General features: G+C 43.2%; 1 protein-coding gene across 2 annotated transcripts in view; it reads left to right on the top strand.

Moving 5' to 3' along the window:
• GRIA3 (glutamate ionotropic receptor AMPA type subunit 3) overlaps positions 1 to 18,250 on the top strand; it is a 291,796-nt gene that overhangs the window by 59,376 nt on the left and 214,170 nt on the right. For both annotated transcript variants that reach the window (XM_073799616.1, XM_073799615.1), the window contains exon 3: positions 16,506 to 16,745. In XM_073799616.1, coding sequence (XP_073655717.1) covers positions 16,506 to 16,745 — 240 coding nt within the window. The remainder of the gene's footprint in view (positions 1 to 16,505; positions 16,746 to 18,250) is intronic.

Below are 18,250 nucleotides of genomic sequence, written 5' to 3'. Positions count from 1 at the left end.
CCAGCATTGCTAACCCCCAGGTGTGCTCATGCTTCTCACAGCCCCGGCTCCAAATTTCAGTGACACATGTTCCCTAATCACTCCCATCTGAGATACTGGCAACAGAGATTCCACCAGCTCCATCCCCAGATGGCAGTTCAATGGGACTCCAGCTGAATGGGGAGGAGGTGAGTTCAGATGGAGGCTCCTAGGGTCTAGGGAGGAGGGATGGATTGGGAAAACAGAAGAGGGAATAAGATGGGACTTCTGCAGGAGGCGATAAATAGTGAGGACATAAATGTAGATCAAACCAGTTCTAGACTTGGGACAGGGCACAGAGCTACAATGGTGTAAGGAGTTAAAGAAATACATTTGATTTAATGACTCACAACATGTATGCATATATTTGATAACCAAAACAAAAGTCTGATGAAACAATATTTACCCTGACTACCTGGATACACTTTGGCATTTTTCTGTTTTGTTTCACTTATATTTTTAAAGGCTAGGTCATGACTCACTACATTGATTTCATAACCCACTACATTGATTTCATAACCCACTAGTGGCTTGTGCCCTGCAATTTGCAAAACACTGCTGTAGGGAAAGGAAAGGAAGATTAGTTTTCCTTTATCTTTCCTTTCCCCCTTTTCAGTCATAGATTCTGGCCTGGAACAAGTCAGAAGTGAGGTTGAAAAAAAACGGGGACTGGGATAAGAGTGGTGAAGGTAATACACAGGGAGAAGACAAAAGTGGGGAAGAAAGGTGAGGTCTTGCCATCACTGGGCCAGCTCTGAAGGCCCGGGAAGGAGGTCATATGAAAGGGAACTTGAGAGTAGAACTCCACAGCTCTGGCATCCGGCACAGTACTTGGTGCTGTTCAGTATAATGACAAAATACCTGCTGAATTGATACACATAAGTTAGAGACTCTTTGAACATTAATGCCCTGTAGTGGTCCCACGTGGAGAGGCAGTCTCTTGGGAGATAACCGAAAGACTCAGATCCTTCCTGAGTCCTCCTGCCAGCCCTCACAATTTACCTGACCTGTGTCGTGTTGCCTCAGTGCCCCGTTCTCGGTTAGAATTAATCTGATAAACCGCTCCATAAACATTCCCCTTCCAGGCCACATGTGTCATTTAACAGGGAATTTCACCATCCTAGCCCAGAGAGGTGGGTGTGTTTCAAACCTGGCAGCAGGCCATGGACAAGACAATTGAAGGCAGGAAGACTTTCCAAGGACCCTCAAACCACACTACACGGCAACTACCTGCTCTGCCTACGCATTGGCAGTTTCCATGAACTGTTAGACAATGCCCCCCACCCCACCAAGATAAGTATGAAAGTTGCTAGTATGATGCCTAGAACAGAGTAAGTACTGAATAAATGCAGGTTATACTAGAATCTAAAACATTTAGTTGGGTAGGCACAGCAGGCAACTTTAATAGGACCTACTAGCCCAGCACTGCCTATGATGATGGAAACGTACCATGTTGCACTCACTGGCCAGTACCTGTAGCTGTGGAGCACTTGAAATGTGGATAGTGTAACTGAGAAACAGAATCTTTCATTTTACTTAATTTCAAATAATTTTCATTCAAATAGCCACATGTGGCTAGTGGCTACCAGATCAGACAACTCAGGTCGAAGACAATCACGAGACATAGGAAACACATTTTGAGCAAGTGGTGCCCTGGTTAAAAAGCTGGGTCTTTTTCTAAATTAGCCTCGAGACCTGAAATTCCTCACTGTTGTGGCCTCTTCCGTTGCGGAGCACAGGCTCCGGACGTGCAGGCCCAGTGGCCATGGCGCACGGGCCCAGCCGCTCCGCGGCGTGTGGGATCCTCCCAGACCGGGGCACGAACCCGCGTCCCCCGCATCAGCAGGCGGACTCTCAACCACTGCGCCACCAGGGAAGCCCGAGATGTTCTTTTTTTAAGGACAAAGGAGATTGGGGGGACTTATGGGTGCGGGTATCAGAGGGTTTTGTTCTCAGATTCTAGCTACAGTACCTGTAGTTCCCAATCAAAGTGCCCTTAAAATAGAGCGTAGCTAGATCCCGTAATGTCCTGCAAGGGCCACCGAGAGCTGCCTGCATGTCAGCCATACGCTTGACAGGACAGACACCTCTGACGGGACTTCTTTGGCACAACGTTCCACACAGATCCAGAATATCCTCCCAAACCAGGCGCGGAGAATTACTGTCAAAAATCCAACCAGTTGAATTCAAATTAGAAAACGTGCCTTAATTTAAACTTGCCCTTTTTTCCTAGAGGAAAAATGAGTTCTTTGCTCTTCAGGCTGTGAACATATTTGAGGGAACTAAGGCTGTATAGATTTTTAATGCAGCAATAAGATGAACTGTTTTGTATAACTACCAATTCTCGGTGTTGTGAAGATGGCTTTTCAAGAGTTGCTTCCCATCAGGGTTGCATTTGGGAAATTTTACAAGGCTGTTTACAGTTTGTTTAAAGTCAACTAGCAGGCAGGGAGGCTATGGACCACAGACCCCAGAAACTAATCAGATATCAATTATTCTACTGTAAAATGGGTAAGCCACTTGCTTTCTGACAACAAAAGGCGATGAATCAGCTTTTTGACCTTAGGCAATGACACATAACTTGATTTGGAGGGTAGAAAGGAGCAGTTTCCCAATTATTCTGGTGCTTCATTCTTTACCAGAAGGTATTTCTCTGTCTCCTCTTAGTGTCCTCTTCTTCTTTTACTCCCGCCCCATAAAACACAATAATAAACAGTAAAGATACATGGTCAGAGATGATGAGACCAGGAGAAAAGAAAATCATTCCAGTTATTTTTTTCCCTGAAACTCAGATCTGTGAAGGTGTCTGAAGAACAAAGGTCAGTTTTAAGAGTTATTTGTATCGCCTACACTGTAAGTGTATTAAAGATACACTTGGAGCAGACTGAAGAATTCTGCCCAGTGTACTTATTACCTAATTGTCATCATCCTGGAAAGCATAGGGGTGAAGAATGAAGTAGCGTGGCATTTGATTCTGTCCTTGACCCTGTCTTCTTCAGCACTTTTGTCAATAATTTGGATAATGCTACCCAAAGCAGGCTGATAAAATTTGTAGATGACACATAACTGGAAGTGATAGCTAATAAACTTGTTAACCAAATCAAGATTTAAAAGAGTGGCTTGGTGCTTTGTGACCACCTAGAGGGGTGGGATAGGGAGGGTGGGAGGGAGGGAGATGCAAGAGGGAGGGGATATGGGGATATACGTATAAGTATAGCTGATTCACTTTGTTATACAGCAGAAACTAACACACCATTGTAAAGCAATTACACTCCAATAAAGACGTTAAAAAAAAAGGATAGAGATTTAAAAAAAAGAGTGGGTCAAAACCATAAGGACATTTTAAATGGGAAAAAAATGCAAAAAAATTAACAGCACATATCCAAAGTTAGGGGAAGCCTGGCTTGGCAGAAGTCCCTTAACAAGATACCTGGGATATAAATTCAAGACTACAGTATAAGAGTAGGCTCCACAGAATTCTACAGTGGACTGGTTAAAAAAAAAAGTCAATGCCATCCGAGGCAGAGCTGATAAATACATGATGTCTAGTCCCAAATGGGCAGTGAGAAAGCATCAATTCACTGTCTTCTGGATGGGCTCAACCTCACTCACAGTGTGGTGCTCAATCCCAGACACCAGACTCTTAAGAGTGACATTTAACAAACTGAAAGGCGTCAAGAGGAAGATGGCCAGAGTGGTGAAGGCCTGGGATCTATGGCATAGATCTGAAGTGCTAAGAGTGATTAGCCTGAACAAGAGAAGGCACAGACAGTTGGGATATATATCTTCAGATATTTGAAGGCCTGCCATTAGATAACAGAGTAGATATTTCGGTAAGCCTCAGGCAAAAAGAAGGAACTATAGGTGGTGAAAGTTACAGAGGCAGATATGTGCTCAATATAATAAAGAAATTTCTAATAATTAGAGCTGTCTAAAAGTAGAATGCACTACTTTGGAAAGTGGTGAGTTCACCATCATCAGACGTGTTCAGGAGGCAATGGAATGCCCACCTGTCAATCAAACTATAGAGAGGATTTTTGCATTGCTTAGGAGGGGGTGACCTAGGCCATTACACTCAACATTAAGAATGTGATGCTGAGGAATTCAAACAGAATGGGAAATAAAAGCATGTCTTCCTGACTGATAATGAACCTAAACATTTTATTATGTTTATAGTGTTTTGGTTTTAATTATGAAATATTTCAAGCATACATAAAATAACAGATAACCATTAATTAGCTTTTAAGAATGATTTTTGTTTAGGGGCCCAGCTCACCCTCGCTTCTATCCCAGCATGGGCTGCAAAATGAAAGAAAATGGCTCTCAAGTTCTGTAAAACACAATATCAAACTTGAAGCTCTTATCTGTCAATGAAAAATCTTAGGGCTGATTCAAAGGCATCATAAGAGTTCATCACTTTCCTGCCCGGCTTTAGAAACTGTTTCATTTACTGTGACTGGATCACTGGATCAATTAGTTTTTCAGTTAAGAGTTGTAGGGCTTCCCTGGTGGTGCAGTGGTTGAGAGTCCCTCTGCTGATGCAGGGGACACAGGTTCATGCCCCGGTCTGGGAAGATCCCACATGCTGCGGAGCGGCTGGGCCCGTGAGCCATGGCCGCTGAGCCTGCGCGTCCGGAGCCTGTGCCCCGCAACGGGAGAGGCCACAACAGTGAGAGGCCCGAAAAAAAAAAAAAAAAAAAGAGTTGTACTAAAATCCTGTGTAAAATGAGTTGCAAGTCAAGACAGGCCCCTGACAATTTTAGATGATTGATGGAGATACGTGGGTGAATAGCAGAGATGGAGGCTGGGAAGGAAGAATGATGATTCTGTGGAGTTATTTGTTTATGAAGGTGATGAGTACTGAGAGTCAAGAACCAATAGCACTTACTCATTGACACTTAGATAGCAGCTCTTGTAAATTTTCAAAGGAGAGTTTCAGCTATTATTTCCATTTATTCTCAGTGCATCCCTGTGAAGTGGGCAGGACAGGTGTTAGTTCTGCTGGCTTACAAATGACAGACCTGAAGCCCAGTGAGGTAACTGGCCCAAGACCACACAGCAAATTAGGGACTGAATCATATAAAAACCCATTGCAGTGCAAAAGCACTGAGACATAATTTTTAAAATAATATCGAGAGCAGATAACATTTATCAATTGAGCACAGACTTCTATGAGAGTCACACACTTTGGACATATTTATTTAATCCACACAACAATGCTATGGGGTAGGTACTATCAACCTAATGGTTATAGATATGGAAATGAGGTTTGAGGAGTTTAAGTAACCAGCCCAAGGTCAGTAGCAATTTGACCTCAAAAATAAACTCCAATTTTTTTCCACATCCACTGCCACAACTCAAATCCAAACTACTATTGCCTATCACCTAGACTGCAGGAAAGTATCCCAAATATTGTCCCTGCTTTCATTGATGCCCCCTTAAATCTACTGTCCATACACCAGCCAGATAAATCTTTTAAAAATATAAATCAGCTCATGGAATATATATGATCAAAATCCTTCCATGATTTCCTCCCATGGTCCTTAGAATAAAATCTAAATCCCTTACCAGCATCCTACAAGGTCCTTCAGGATTGGGTCCCTGCCTCCTACCAGACTCATCTTGTACCCTCTTCCTTATTGTCCACACTCCAGCCAGGCTAGTCTTCTTTCAGTGCCTCAAGTACATCAAATGCTGTCCTCCATCTGGGCCGTAGCAAGTGCTATTCTCTCTGCATGGGATGCTCTTCTACTCTCAGGCATCAGCTCAAATGTCACATGGTCAGATAACTCTCTCCTGACCTAATCTAAAGTCACCTTGTCACATAGCCTCATAACACCCTAATACCTCCCCTTCGTAGTACTTAGAATATGGTAATCACGCACTGGTGTGATTCTTTTATTACTATTTGCTGCCAATACTAGACTGTAAGCACCATGAGGACAGAGATCGTATCTGTTTTGCTCACTGCTGTATCCCAGCACTTAGACAGTGTTTGTCACGCAACAGGAACTCAAAATTTTATTTGATGAATGAATAAGCAAAAATTTTAAACTCCTGAGCTCCAGTCCTTAACCATATGTCTTGATATAAAAGGGCCTAAAAAGCCCCTCCTGGGCTTCCCTGGTGGCGCAGTGGTTGAGAGTCCACCTGCCGATGCAGGGGACACGGGTTCGTGCCCCGGTCCGGGAGGATCCCACATGCCGCGGAGCGGCTGGGCCCTTGAGCCATGGTCGCTGAGCCTGCGCGTCCGGAGCCTGTGCTCCGCAACGGGAGAGGCCACAACACTGAGAGGCCCGCGTACCGCAAAAAAAAAAAAAAAAAAAAAAAAGCCCCTCCTTACCCCAACCCATCTCAGCACTTCTCCTGCCATTTCTGACATTGCTATGGAAGGGTAGTTTGCACTTAGAGTTGCAAAAACGAATTTTCCAAAATATGTGTGTTCATATGGTAATGCCTGCATTTGCAAGACGCTGTATTCAACTTGGATCAAATGTTAATAATGAGTGTTTTCTTTGCCAGCGTTCAGATACATGCCACGTAATTGCAAAAATAACTAGTTAGACTGTCGGAAGGCAGTATGCTCCTGTGAGAAGAACAAAATGTTCAAGGGAATTAACCCAAAGATGGTAATTCAACCATGGAATCATCAGCTGGAGATGGGGCTGACACCTTGTTCTGACTCTGGAACCTATAAGCACCCACTAGAACCCAAGGCCAAAGGATGTTCAAGCAGATGGGGGAGGCTGATCTGTATGAACCCAGGGGAGGTATGAACTGGCTTCTACCCCATGCCCACCCACCACCTCCATCCTTTATCTGATTTTTCCCCTCCTACATCCCCAGGTTAAACACAAATAGCCAATTTGAGAGCAAGCCCAGGGAAGAACCTGCCTTATGGAGGGCTTTGAAGAGTCCACTCTTCCTAACTCTTCATTACTAAAACAACTCCTTTGGGATTACCTAGATACGTGTGCTTTTTCACTAGGATAAGGCCTTGTTCTCTGTGGAGAGGAAGTCGTAAGCCAAACCTGTGGTTATCAAACCGGGTGGAGGAGGGAGATGGGAACAGGGAGTGACGATGCCCCCGGGGGATATTTGCCACTGTTTTCAGGCATTTGGGGTTGTCACAACTGGCGGGTGGTGGTGGTACTACTGGTATCTAATGCGTAGAGGCTAGGGGTGCTGCTAAACATCCTACAGTGCACAGGACAGTCCCTCACAACAAAGAATTATCCAGCCCCAAATGCCAATAGCCCCGAGGCTGAGAAACCCCGAACTGACTCATTTGCAAAGATTCATTTATTAGTCCATAAACAACTCATACACAGAGCAGGTTCTTGCAGAAATGGGAGCTGGGATGGGTGTATTTTGATCATACAGTTGGACAGAAAGGAGAGAGAGTAATCTGATAGCAGTGCCAATGATAGATTGGGGAAAGGACCAGAAGCAGGTGACCTACTGTCACAGTCTGAGAGGGAGGGCCTAGAACCTGACCTGAAGATGAACAGGAAATAGATAACCCCCCTCCCACTGTTCTGTAGAGGTAGAATTGATGAAGCACCACAAGAGAATGGTATAGGGGAATGAGACAAAGATAACCCTTAAGACTCTAGCTTGGGTGACTGAAAGAAGGGTGGTGAGCAGATCTGCAGGTGGAGGGTGGGAATGGAGAAATAATGCGCTGACTGTGTGACGCCATGAAGGCCTCTAGGTGAGGCTGTTTTATTAGCGGCCAGAAATGTGGATCTGGAGCTCAGGAATGTGTCTGAAGCTAGAGGCACCTATTTGGAATTCATCCACGTGGAGGTAGTGAGATGAGACCCCCGGCCTGGCACGTACCAGGAACTCCATAAATTTTAAACAGTAAGGCAGGTAGAGCCAGCAGAGTTTAGTGCTCTTGAAACAGGAGAGGGGAGTTTCAAGAGGGAGGATGTGGCCAACAATGTCTAACGCTGCCCAGCAGTCAAGTCGAATGACGGCTGTGAGTAGAGTTGGATTTGGCAGGGAGCAGGTCATCATCCAACTTGAGAGAGCAGGTTCAGTAAAGTGACGGGGGCAGAAATTAGGTTGCAGATGCAGACTGCTGCAAGGTTCTCATCATCCCATCATTAGCGATGATGGTAAAGAAGGAGTTAGAATGATAGCTTATGGAGGTGGCAGGGATTCAGGGGGAGATGGAATCTTTTAGCAGATTTTTAGCCTGACAGGAAGAAGGCAGCATAGTGAGGATAAAAGCACACACTTGAATAGCTAATAGCCATTATGTATCTCCTGAGTATGTCAGTTGCATTTTTGAGCTTCTATAAAAGTAAGTGGAGGGCATGTAGAATTGGGATTCGATGTATCATCTGGCATTCATGAGGCCCAAGAGGTAAACTTAGGTTCGATTTAAGGAAGAGCTCCCTTGTCATCAGAGCTGCCCTGCAAAGGAAGCGCTGCCTTTGAGTAATGAGCTCCCATATCGCTGGAAGTATTCAAAGAGAGGTAATATGACCTCACAGGATGTGGTTCCTGTACTGAATGGGAAATCAGATTAGATCTTTAGTTTCCAAACCTTTGGACTTCTCGGATCAGTAAATGTTTTAAGCAGGGAAAAAAAGTGAGTGAAGCATAGATCAATCTAGAGAGTTAGCAACTTTTAACTTTTGCTATGTTAAGTACCTTAGTTTTCTATCTACTACGGTAACATATTACCACAAATTTAGTGGCTTAAAATAGCACACGTTTATTATCTTCCAGTTCTGTAGGTCCAAAGTCTGGTAGCCATCTCACTGGGCTCAAATCAAAGGTGTTGGCAGGGCTGCACTCCTGTCTGGAGGCTCGCAGGGAGAATTCACTTTCTTGCCTTTCCCAGCGTCTAGAGACCACCTACTTTCCTTAGCTCATAGCCCACTCCACCTTCATTCATAGCAATGGCTGGTCAAGTCTTTCTCATATCACATCACTCTGATACTGACTCTTTTTTTTTAACTTCTGCCTTCCACATTTAAGGACCCTTGTGATTACATTGGACCACCCAAATAATCCAGGATAATCTCACTATTTTTATATATTTATTTATTTATTTATGGCTGTGTTGGGTCTTTGTTACTGCACGTGGGCTTTCTCTAGTTGCAGAGAGCAGGGGCTGCTCTTTCTTGCAGTGCGTGGGCTTCTCATTGCGGTGGCTTCTCTTGTGGAGCACAGGCTCTAGGCGCACGGGCTTCAGTAGTTGTGGCATGCAGGCTCAGTAGTTGTGGCTCGTGGGCTCTAGAGCGCAGGCTCAGTAGTTGTGCCGCACGGGCTTAGTTTCTCCGCGGCATGTGGGATCTTCCCAGACCAGGGCTTGAACTCATGTCCCTTGCATTGGCAGGTGGATTCTTAACCACTGCGCCACCAGGGAAGTCCAAATCTCACTATTTTATTTATTTATTTATTTATTTATTTATTTATTTTTTCCCGTATGTGGGCCTCTCACTGTTGTGGCCTCTCCCGTTGCGGAGCACAGGCTCCGGACGCGCAGGCTCAGCGGCCATGGCTCACGGGCCCAGCCACTCCGCGGCATGTGGGATCCTCCCGGACCGGGGCACGAACCCGTGTCCCCTGCATCGGCAGGCGGACTCTCAACCACTGCGCCACCAGGGAAGCCCAACTCTCACTATTTTAAAGTCAACTGACTAGCAACCTTAACTCTACCTGCGATCTTAATTCCCCTTTACCATGTAACCTAATTCACAGATTTGGGAGATTAAGACATGGACATCTTTTGGGAGGCCATTATTTGGCCTACCACAAAGGGGGCATATATAAATATTATATATATATATATATATATATATATATATATATATATGTATATATAATATATATATGTGAAGTCATATATATATATGAGTGGTATCATCAACATCATCATCATTTCAGAAGAGAAAGGACTCTACAGACAACACCCAGACAATAGAAATGATACAGAGAAAAGGACTGTTTTTCCTGAAAATGAGCAGTTGTCAACCTTACCCTAACACACACACACACACACACACACACACACACACACACACACACGGATATTTCACCAAACTGGAAACTTCACCTTGGGCCAACATCACAGCTTTAGAAAACATTGGACTGCATGATCTTCCATCTCTAAGCTTCCCTGAACCCCTGGAATTCACTGTACTATGGTATTACCTGGAGAACCTTCCTGTGATATATCTCTATTGGTTCCTCCATAGCTATGTTTTTCTCCTTCCTTCTTGTTTCAAGTGTGATCATTATGTCAGCAAGAGACTTCAGTTTCCTTTTTTCCCCCAATTCAAAAGGCTATGAAAAGTGTTCTGTAAATGATATGGATATCCTGGGTCTTTAGGGTAATCAAGGGTAACCATATTCTGATCTCTAGGGTAATCAAGTTGTGTGACATTTTTGTAATGATGCCTTTTGGAATGTGGGTGATATAATTAGCTGCCACACTGTACATTAACAATACCTGTCCTGACCCTACAGACTTGGGGACTATAAATATAAGTGTGACAGCTGGCTCCAGGCTTGCTTGTCACTCACCACCGAAGGCAACATAGCCGGGGAGCTACACCAGAATCCTCAGGAATCCAGAATGTGGTCAGAAATGACATCTTCAACTAGAAGAATTTGGTGTTTTGCTAGTAAGAAGAGATGGAGACAGGCACTCTTAGGAAGCAGACAACCGTGATATTTCATGCTGGGAAGGCACAGAGGCCCCGAGTGGAGACAGCATTTTACCAGCACAAAGGCATTATATAGGGAGGGGTAGAGTCAGAGGACAAAGTCAAATTAGCAGGGGTTCTTTCTTAACCCATTGCTACCCAGAAGTGACCCAGGAGTGAGAATAAGAAAGAGCACTGAAGAAATGTCTAGGGAAGGTGAAAGAGAAGAAAAGCTGTGCTACCTGGGTACTCAGTGTGAAGTCAAGGGCAATGGTTGCCATGGGGAGGGTGAACTGATGGGGTCAACAGAGGGCAAAGTAAAAAGAGTTGGCAAGAGGAAAGAAACAGAGAAAGAACTATTTAGTTGCCAAGTTATATGTTAGGCACCATGTATTTTGTATGTACCGTTTCATTTACTCCTCACTCCATGACAATAACCAAAAGCCACATTTATAACTAAGACATACTTTACATTTTACTTATCTCATTTATTATTGTCTTTTCCCCTCACTAGTACATAGGTTCCCAGAAGACAGGGTCCTTTTTCTCTCCTGTTTCTCCCACTACCTGTAACAGTGTCAGCACATGGTAGATGCTCAGTACCTATCTGTTGCATGAATAAACAGCTAGCATAAAGTGCCAGGCACTGTTATAGACAGATGCTTCCCATGAATGAACTCATTTTAACTTTCATGACCAATGCTGAGACAGGCACTATTATCCCAATTTTACAGATGAAGAAACTGAGTCAGAGACACAGAGATATTAAGTCACTTGCCTAATAAGTGATGGATTCAGGATTTCAACCTACACCGTCTAACTCTAGAACCTGCCTTCATAATCTCTATTTTATACTGAGGCTCAGAGAGGTTAAGTTGGGCAGCTTAAGACTGGCAGAGCCATGACTAGAAGCGAAGTCCGCCTGCCCCTTCCTTTACACTTCACGGCTTAATAGGATTGCCAAGACAACTATTTCTTCCATCATCATTTTACCAGAGGCTAGTCTCCTGAGATAAAGAAATGGGTGTGGTTCATTAAGGATTCAGATAAAGATAACACACATCGCCCCAAAGAATCATGAGTCCCAAAAGATCACCCAACAGTCTGCCACCTGTTCTCATTGATATATATTTTTTGCTTTTGAATTTTATTTATTTTTTATACAGCAGGTTCTTATTAGTTATCCATTTTATACATGAGTGTATATATGTCCATCCCAGTCTCCCGATTTGAGGCTGGAGGGAACTGAGAGCAGCAGCTAGTGGATGAGTCATGGGAACCCCCTGGTGGATCCGTCTATGCTGAGAGCTAGGCGTTGAGGTTAAGTCACTTTCAGGCCAGGCAAATCCCGACCCATGCTGCCCTACGTAGCTCTGGAGTAGGGATGGTGTAGAGATGCTGCGAAAGCATTTCTGGGAGACTGGTTCATAATTCATTGTATGACCTTGTGTCAGACGCTTCCTCTCCTTGTGTCAGTTTCTTTAGGTTAGGGAGGTGTCAGTGGAACTTTGTGTTGAATCATAAGAGCTCCACTTTCTCTCTTATATATTGGACTTTTCCACATAAAATTTCATTGGGAGAAAGGATTCTACACTAAAAACTATGCTTGAAAAATCCACTGAATGAAATAGTATTTAAATTCCTTCTAGCTCAAACATTCTAAGAACTTAAAAACATAGACACTGTCCTTTGGGTCAGGTCAGTGTTCCATTCAGCCCTACTTTCTGCAGCCAGGAAGAGGCCCAGGGATCTGCTGTGAGAGGCCATTCACAGGTCCCTTTTGCCCCAGCCTCCCGCAGACGCTATTACCCCTGTCTTCACGTGGCAGTTGTCTTCCCCATTGGGCCTTCTACTTATGTTACTTGCCTATGTTGAGACGGAGAAAGTGTAACTATGCACAACAGTACTTGCAGGACAGCCGCACCTCTGTTTTATTCGTAAGGAATAGAACACTTACTGATTTTCTCCTAACACTCTTTTTGTCAACATCCACCGCTGTGTGTCTGCCTGCTAGATCACAGTAGCCGAGGGTTCCTTGAGGGGTGCTGCTGATCTATAATCCTCCTAAGTCCCCTACCTGAGCTGTGACCGAAGCTGTAAGCTTAGTTTGGAATTTTTTAATTTTCATTGGGCTCCCTCACACCTGCTCACTCATGCATTTTTATAAGTTCTTCCTTAGTCTCATTCTGTTTGTCATCATACATAGGCTTAAAGATTTCACTGGGTGCTCCTGCCTGGAGTCTGGGTTTCACATATACAAAATGACTCCCTCCTTATAACGTTTTTTTTTGTTTGTTTTTTTGTTTTTTGTGGTACGCGGGCCTCTCACTGTTGTGGCCTCTCCCGCTGTGGAGCACAGGCTCCGGACGCGCAGGCTCAGCGGCCATGGCTCACGGGCCTAGCCGCTCCGTGGCACGTGGGATTTTCCCGGACCGGGGCACGAACCGGTGTCCCCCTGCATCGGCAGGCGGACTCTCAACCCCTGCGCCACCAGGGAAGCCCCTTATAACGTTTTAAAACAAGGAAAAATAGCATTAAGTTGTTTAGGTGTGTGTGTTTGTATATTTTTTAAAAAAAACAAGGTAATGATAAATAAAAATTTCAGGATAGTAGTTACCTCAGAGGGAGAGAGAGATCAAAACAAGGAGACAGAACAGAGGAAGAAGACATAAATCAGGTGACCGTATAAGTGTGAATTTCTTGCTGGATTGTTTATTGTATTCTATTTGTCTGTCTGTCTATCCTTGCACTAATACCACATGCCTTTTCATATCAACTTTAGAGTCACTTATCCGTTTTTCTTATGGTTAATAATTTTTGTATCCTGTTTAAGAATAACCCGAGATCATGAAGATATCCTCCTGTATTTTCTTCTAAAGCCTGCTTGATTTTGATTGGAATTGCACTGAATCTAAAAATAAATTTGGGGAGAATATTTAAAAAAAAAGAAGACATAAGTCAAACTAAATTATTAGGAATGTTATAGTTCTTGGGTTGGGTGATGGTTCTGTGAGTGTTCACTGTATTTTAAATAAATAAATAAATAAGAAATGTCCATATATAAACTAGTAATGATGAATTCTGCACCCCTGAAGTTCAAAAACAATGATTACAAGAGCAATGCGAGGTTTGTTTTTTTTTTAAAGTTAACCAGAATCTATGATATACTTTAATTTTCTGTTTCTTTCCAATACATCAAGGGCTTTTTGAAACTCTAAGGGGATCATAGCTATAGGTTTGCCTCTCTCCAAGTTTACTTCTCCCTCAATTATTGTCCATAATTTAGTCAGGTTGGAATTTCCTTGTTGAAAAATATGTTGCATTTCCCCACAGGCTATTTTTATATAGGATTCGTTGATCCTCATCTTTATCTTGGGCCTTGCATGCTAGTTTGTATAGATCTAAGAATTACTGGCTACGTCCTGAATCATTTTGGGCGAAAGGCCACGATTGCTTGTTCCAGTCTTCCAACCCCATGACCATTAATAAGATTGGGTTCTGTCTAGGGTTGCCAGATAAAATTCAGGATCTTCAGTTAAATTTTAATTTCAAATAAACAACAAATAATTTTTTAGTATATGTATGAATTTGAGGCATACTTATACTAAATAATAATTTTTATTTATCTGAAATTCAAATTTAATTGGACATTCTATTTATATATTTTCTATTTATGTAAATATATATTCAATATATTTTTATTTGCCAAATCTGGAAACCCTATCTCATTCGAGCCAATAAGTACTCTCCAATGTCACTGTTGGTTTTGGGTCCCAGGGAGTGTGAGTTTGGGAACTGGACAGACAGCCAGGTTCAAATCCTGGCTCCTCCACTCAAGAGACAGAACTTTTTTTTTGGCCTCAGAATTCTTATCTATTAAATAGAAATGATAGCACTACCTCATGAGGTTGCTGGGAATATTAAAAGAGATGATATTTGCATAGTATTTAGTACAGGGTCTGGTACCTACTAAGCACTCAATAGCTGTTATCATTATTATTGTCAATTTTATACAGAACATTATGTGCACTGGCCAAGATTTAACCTAGTACTGTAAAATTCTACATTTACAGGATTAATTTGGGAATGGGACTCAGTGTCTCCTTTGGTGATGACCAATGCAAAGTGGCATCTAGCCCCTTCCTTTTTGTTTTTGAATACTTCTTTTGGCCCCATGTCATGAAATGCCCCAGACTCATTCTCTAATTGCTTTTTCCTTTTAATATAAAGGCTTTTTTGTGCATGTGTTTGGAGGTCACTTAGAATTCCTCAAGTTGGAAGCAACTGTCTTCCCCTAAGGAGGTGCTTGAGTGATTGAGAATCGCCTTTGAAATGCCACCTCAAGCCAATGAGTAATGAGTTTGGCTGATAAAAGGGAGCAGACCCTTTACATTCTCTTCTCTGACCCACCCATTCCCATCAAAACTGACCCACCCACTTTCCCATCTGTCCTGGCATCTAATCAGACATGCTAATGGCTAAAAAAGATTCTATTTAATCCCCCTCCCAAGATAGGCTTTTTTTCAAAACCCTAAACCTGAAAAAGTAAGCCTAACACTGGCTTCCTAGCAGATAAGGGTGACCATGTGGGACCCCTTAAATCACACCCAATTATCAGCGGCTTGTTCTGCCTGCTTTGCATGAATGGAAGGGAGCAGTAGCGCAAATAATCTAAAGATCATTTCCACTTGGTTTGGGAATGCACCACATGGTGTTGTTGTAGCTGATTTGCTTTGCTAATTTTGTTCTACTTAAGCTAATATTGAGATTGGTTCACATTTGTGTGTGTGTGTGTGTGTGTGTGTGTGTGTGGTACGCGGGCCTCTCACTGTTGTGGCCTCTCCCGTTGCGGAGCACAGGCTCCAGACGTGCAGGCCCAGTGGCCATGGCTCACGGGCCCAGCCGCTCCGTGGCACGTGGGATCTTCCCGGACCGGGGCACGAACCCATGTCCCCTGCATCGGCAGGCGGACTCCCAACCACTGCGCCACCAGGGAAGGCCCTGGTTCACATTTTTTAAGCTCATCTGGGCCAGAAGAGGGAAGAGATAGTGGTGTGGCCCACTCTGAGATGAAGGAAAACTGACCACGATCATGAAGGGGACATGAACATTCTATGTGAGGGCTAACAGATCAAGAAGATCAGTGCAAAAGGATCAAGATAGAACTTTGCGAATTACACATGGGCAGAATAGGCCCACCTACCCCGTGGGCACTGAAAAGCTAGTCTTCCCAATGGCCTTCCCAGAATCTGAAATTCTCTTCATTAATAGCCTACGTAAAGGGTGGTAATCATGCAATAACTATAGTTAAAGCGTTATGTAACCTAAGAGGAGTAACATTTCCTAGAAGACACATTAGCAGTTCATCTGACTAAATCATCAGTCACTATTGTCACCTCGTAGAAAAAGCACTGAAGGGGTGAGACACAAGACAGTTCTACCTTGATGGGGCCTGGGTATACTAAGAAGCCCCTGGGCAGCTATGGTGGAAGTACAGGAGCACTTGGGTGATTTGGGGGGTGGGCTGGAAGGGTTGCTGAAGGAGAGTTAGACAACTTTCACCTCTTTCCTTCCCACGTTTTTCTTAGTTTCCTGCTCATGATAGACATAGAGAATATGCAGATGTCTCAAATAAATTCTTCCCTTTCTTATTCTCTTCCTTCTGGGCAACTGGACTTTCAAGGGCTTCTAGAGATTTCAGAGATCATTGGTTTTCTTTTTGTCCTTTAGAGCCTAACTATACATTGCATTTCCAACCCTACAAGCTGCAGCAAGGGACCATGGGGCTATTGAAATTTCTTTCTCTTTTTCTCATTGCAGTCTGCTCCCAGTTCTCGAGAGGGGTGTATGCCATCTTTGGATTCTATGACCAGATGTCAATGAACACTCTGACCTCCTTCTGTGGAGCTCTGCACACATCCTTTGTCACACCCAGCTTCCCCACTGATGCAGATGTGCAGTTTGTCATCCAGATGCGCCCAGCCTTGAAGGGCGCTATTCTGAGTCTTTTGGGTCACTACAAGTGGGAGAAGTTTGTGTACCTTTACGACACAGAAAGAGGTAAGAAGAGGCATGTGCTCTCCTCTTTGAATATTCATGTAACAGTGGTGTTCAACCTTCCTCAACTCATGCTTGTCCCCTTCTCTTCCAATAAATCTCATATTCTTTTAAAATTGTAATTAATATTCAAAATGAATTTAAGAGTGAGGCCAAAAAAGAATCAAAACAATAGCCACTTTAGAATCTAGTTTTTCAAATTGTACATGTCCTCCCACCCCCAACTTTGAAAAGGGGTTTCGGATTATCCTCCTGGTTGAACCACTGTTGTTGAAAAAGAACCCTTCCCCCTCCCCCAAATAACTTATGTGGTTTACGTACACAAATTAAAAGCAGCTTAGTCTAAAATAGAGAGAGGCCTAAGCTGGAAAGGTTTTGGAGAATTAATCCTGCCAGAGACTATAATTATCCTCATCTCATAGATGAGAAAACTGAAGCCCAAAGAGGAAAAGTGCTTTTTCACACAGTAGTTTAACCACAGAGCTGGGACTGGTGGCAATGTCTCTGGCTTCCAGATCACATTAGGTGTCCAGATTATGGGGCTTCAACAATTATCTGATGGAAATAATGAATGGAGACTGGCTAACCCGGGTTTTGGGGGTGGATAGTTTTTCTAATAGTAAGACATATTATATTGAATCTATTGAGGACAATTATATTGAAACAGTCTCAAAAATTAGGGGTCTGATCTTAAATAGTATAGAGTTAGGTATACACATCATAATGCAGCTAAACAGACTCCTCTAAAACCCAGTTATCTTTGAGGGCTTCCTCAGTAGAACCAAGGGATCCTATCACCGTGAGATTCCAAAAGATGACGTTACTTTATCACTTGTTTGCGTGTAATCCAGGTTATACACAGGGAATGGCTCTCTCTGACTCAGGACTTCCTGACTCAGAGAAAGAAGGAGCAAATGGAAGTCCTATCTGCCTGAGGGGTCCCTGGAAATGACATGCTTATAGGTAACTTAACTTGAAGGGCCATTTTGTTTTTAGGAATCCAGAGAACTCTTCACTTCGCTCTCATTTTGATTCATCATCAAACCCTGTCAGGAAACACTAAGGCCTGTATTTGCTTATGGTACCTACCTCCAGAATATTATCAAATTTCATGAACCTGCAGCAGGAGAGCAGAGTTCTAGTCCATGCTCTGCCACTAACTAGCTCTCTGACCTTGACCAACTCATTCAATCTCTCTTGGCCTTGATCTCCTCACCAAAGCTATGTCCCTTCTTAATGTAATATCTATGATTTTTTTAATATTATACTAGACATAGGACACTTTGTATCTTATTACTAATCCTAACTTACATCTTATCAGTTAATTAGTCAACCAATCTACAAGCTGTTATCAATCCTCAATGGTTTATTCAAATCTCGTGATACATGCTTATATAATACTGTTCCAGTAGGGGTAGACAGAAAAGGACATTCATGAAACAATTCATGAACAACTTTTAGAGCAAAGTATCAAACTCAGTACCAAATTGAGTGCTACACTACAGATT

This window comes from Tursiops truncatus, chromosome X (assembly GCF_011762595.2).
Source record: "Tursiops truncatus isolate mTurTru1 chromosome X, mTurTru1.mat.Y, whole genome shotgun sequence".
Lineage (NCBI taxonomy): Eukaryota > Metazoa > Chordata > Mammalia > Artiodactyla > Delphinidae > Tursiops > Tursiops truncatus.
The sequence above is the reverse complement of the archived record's forward strand: the minus strand, read 5'-3'. Positions and strand labels throughout refer to the sequence as shown.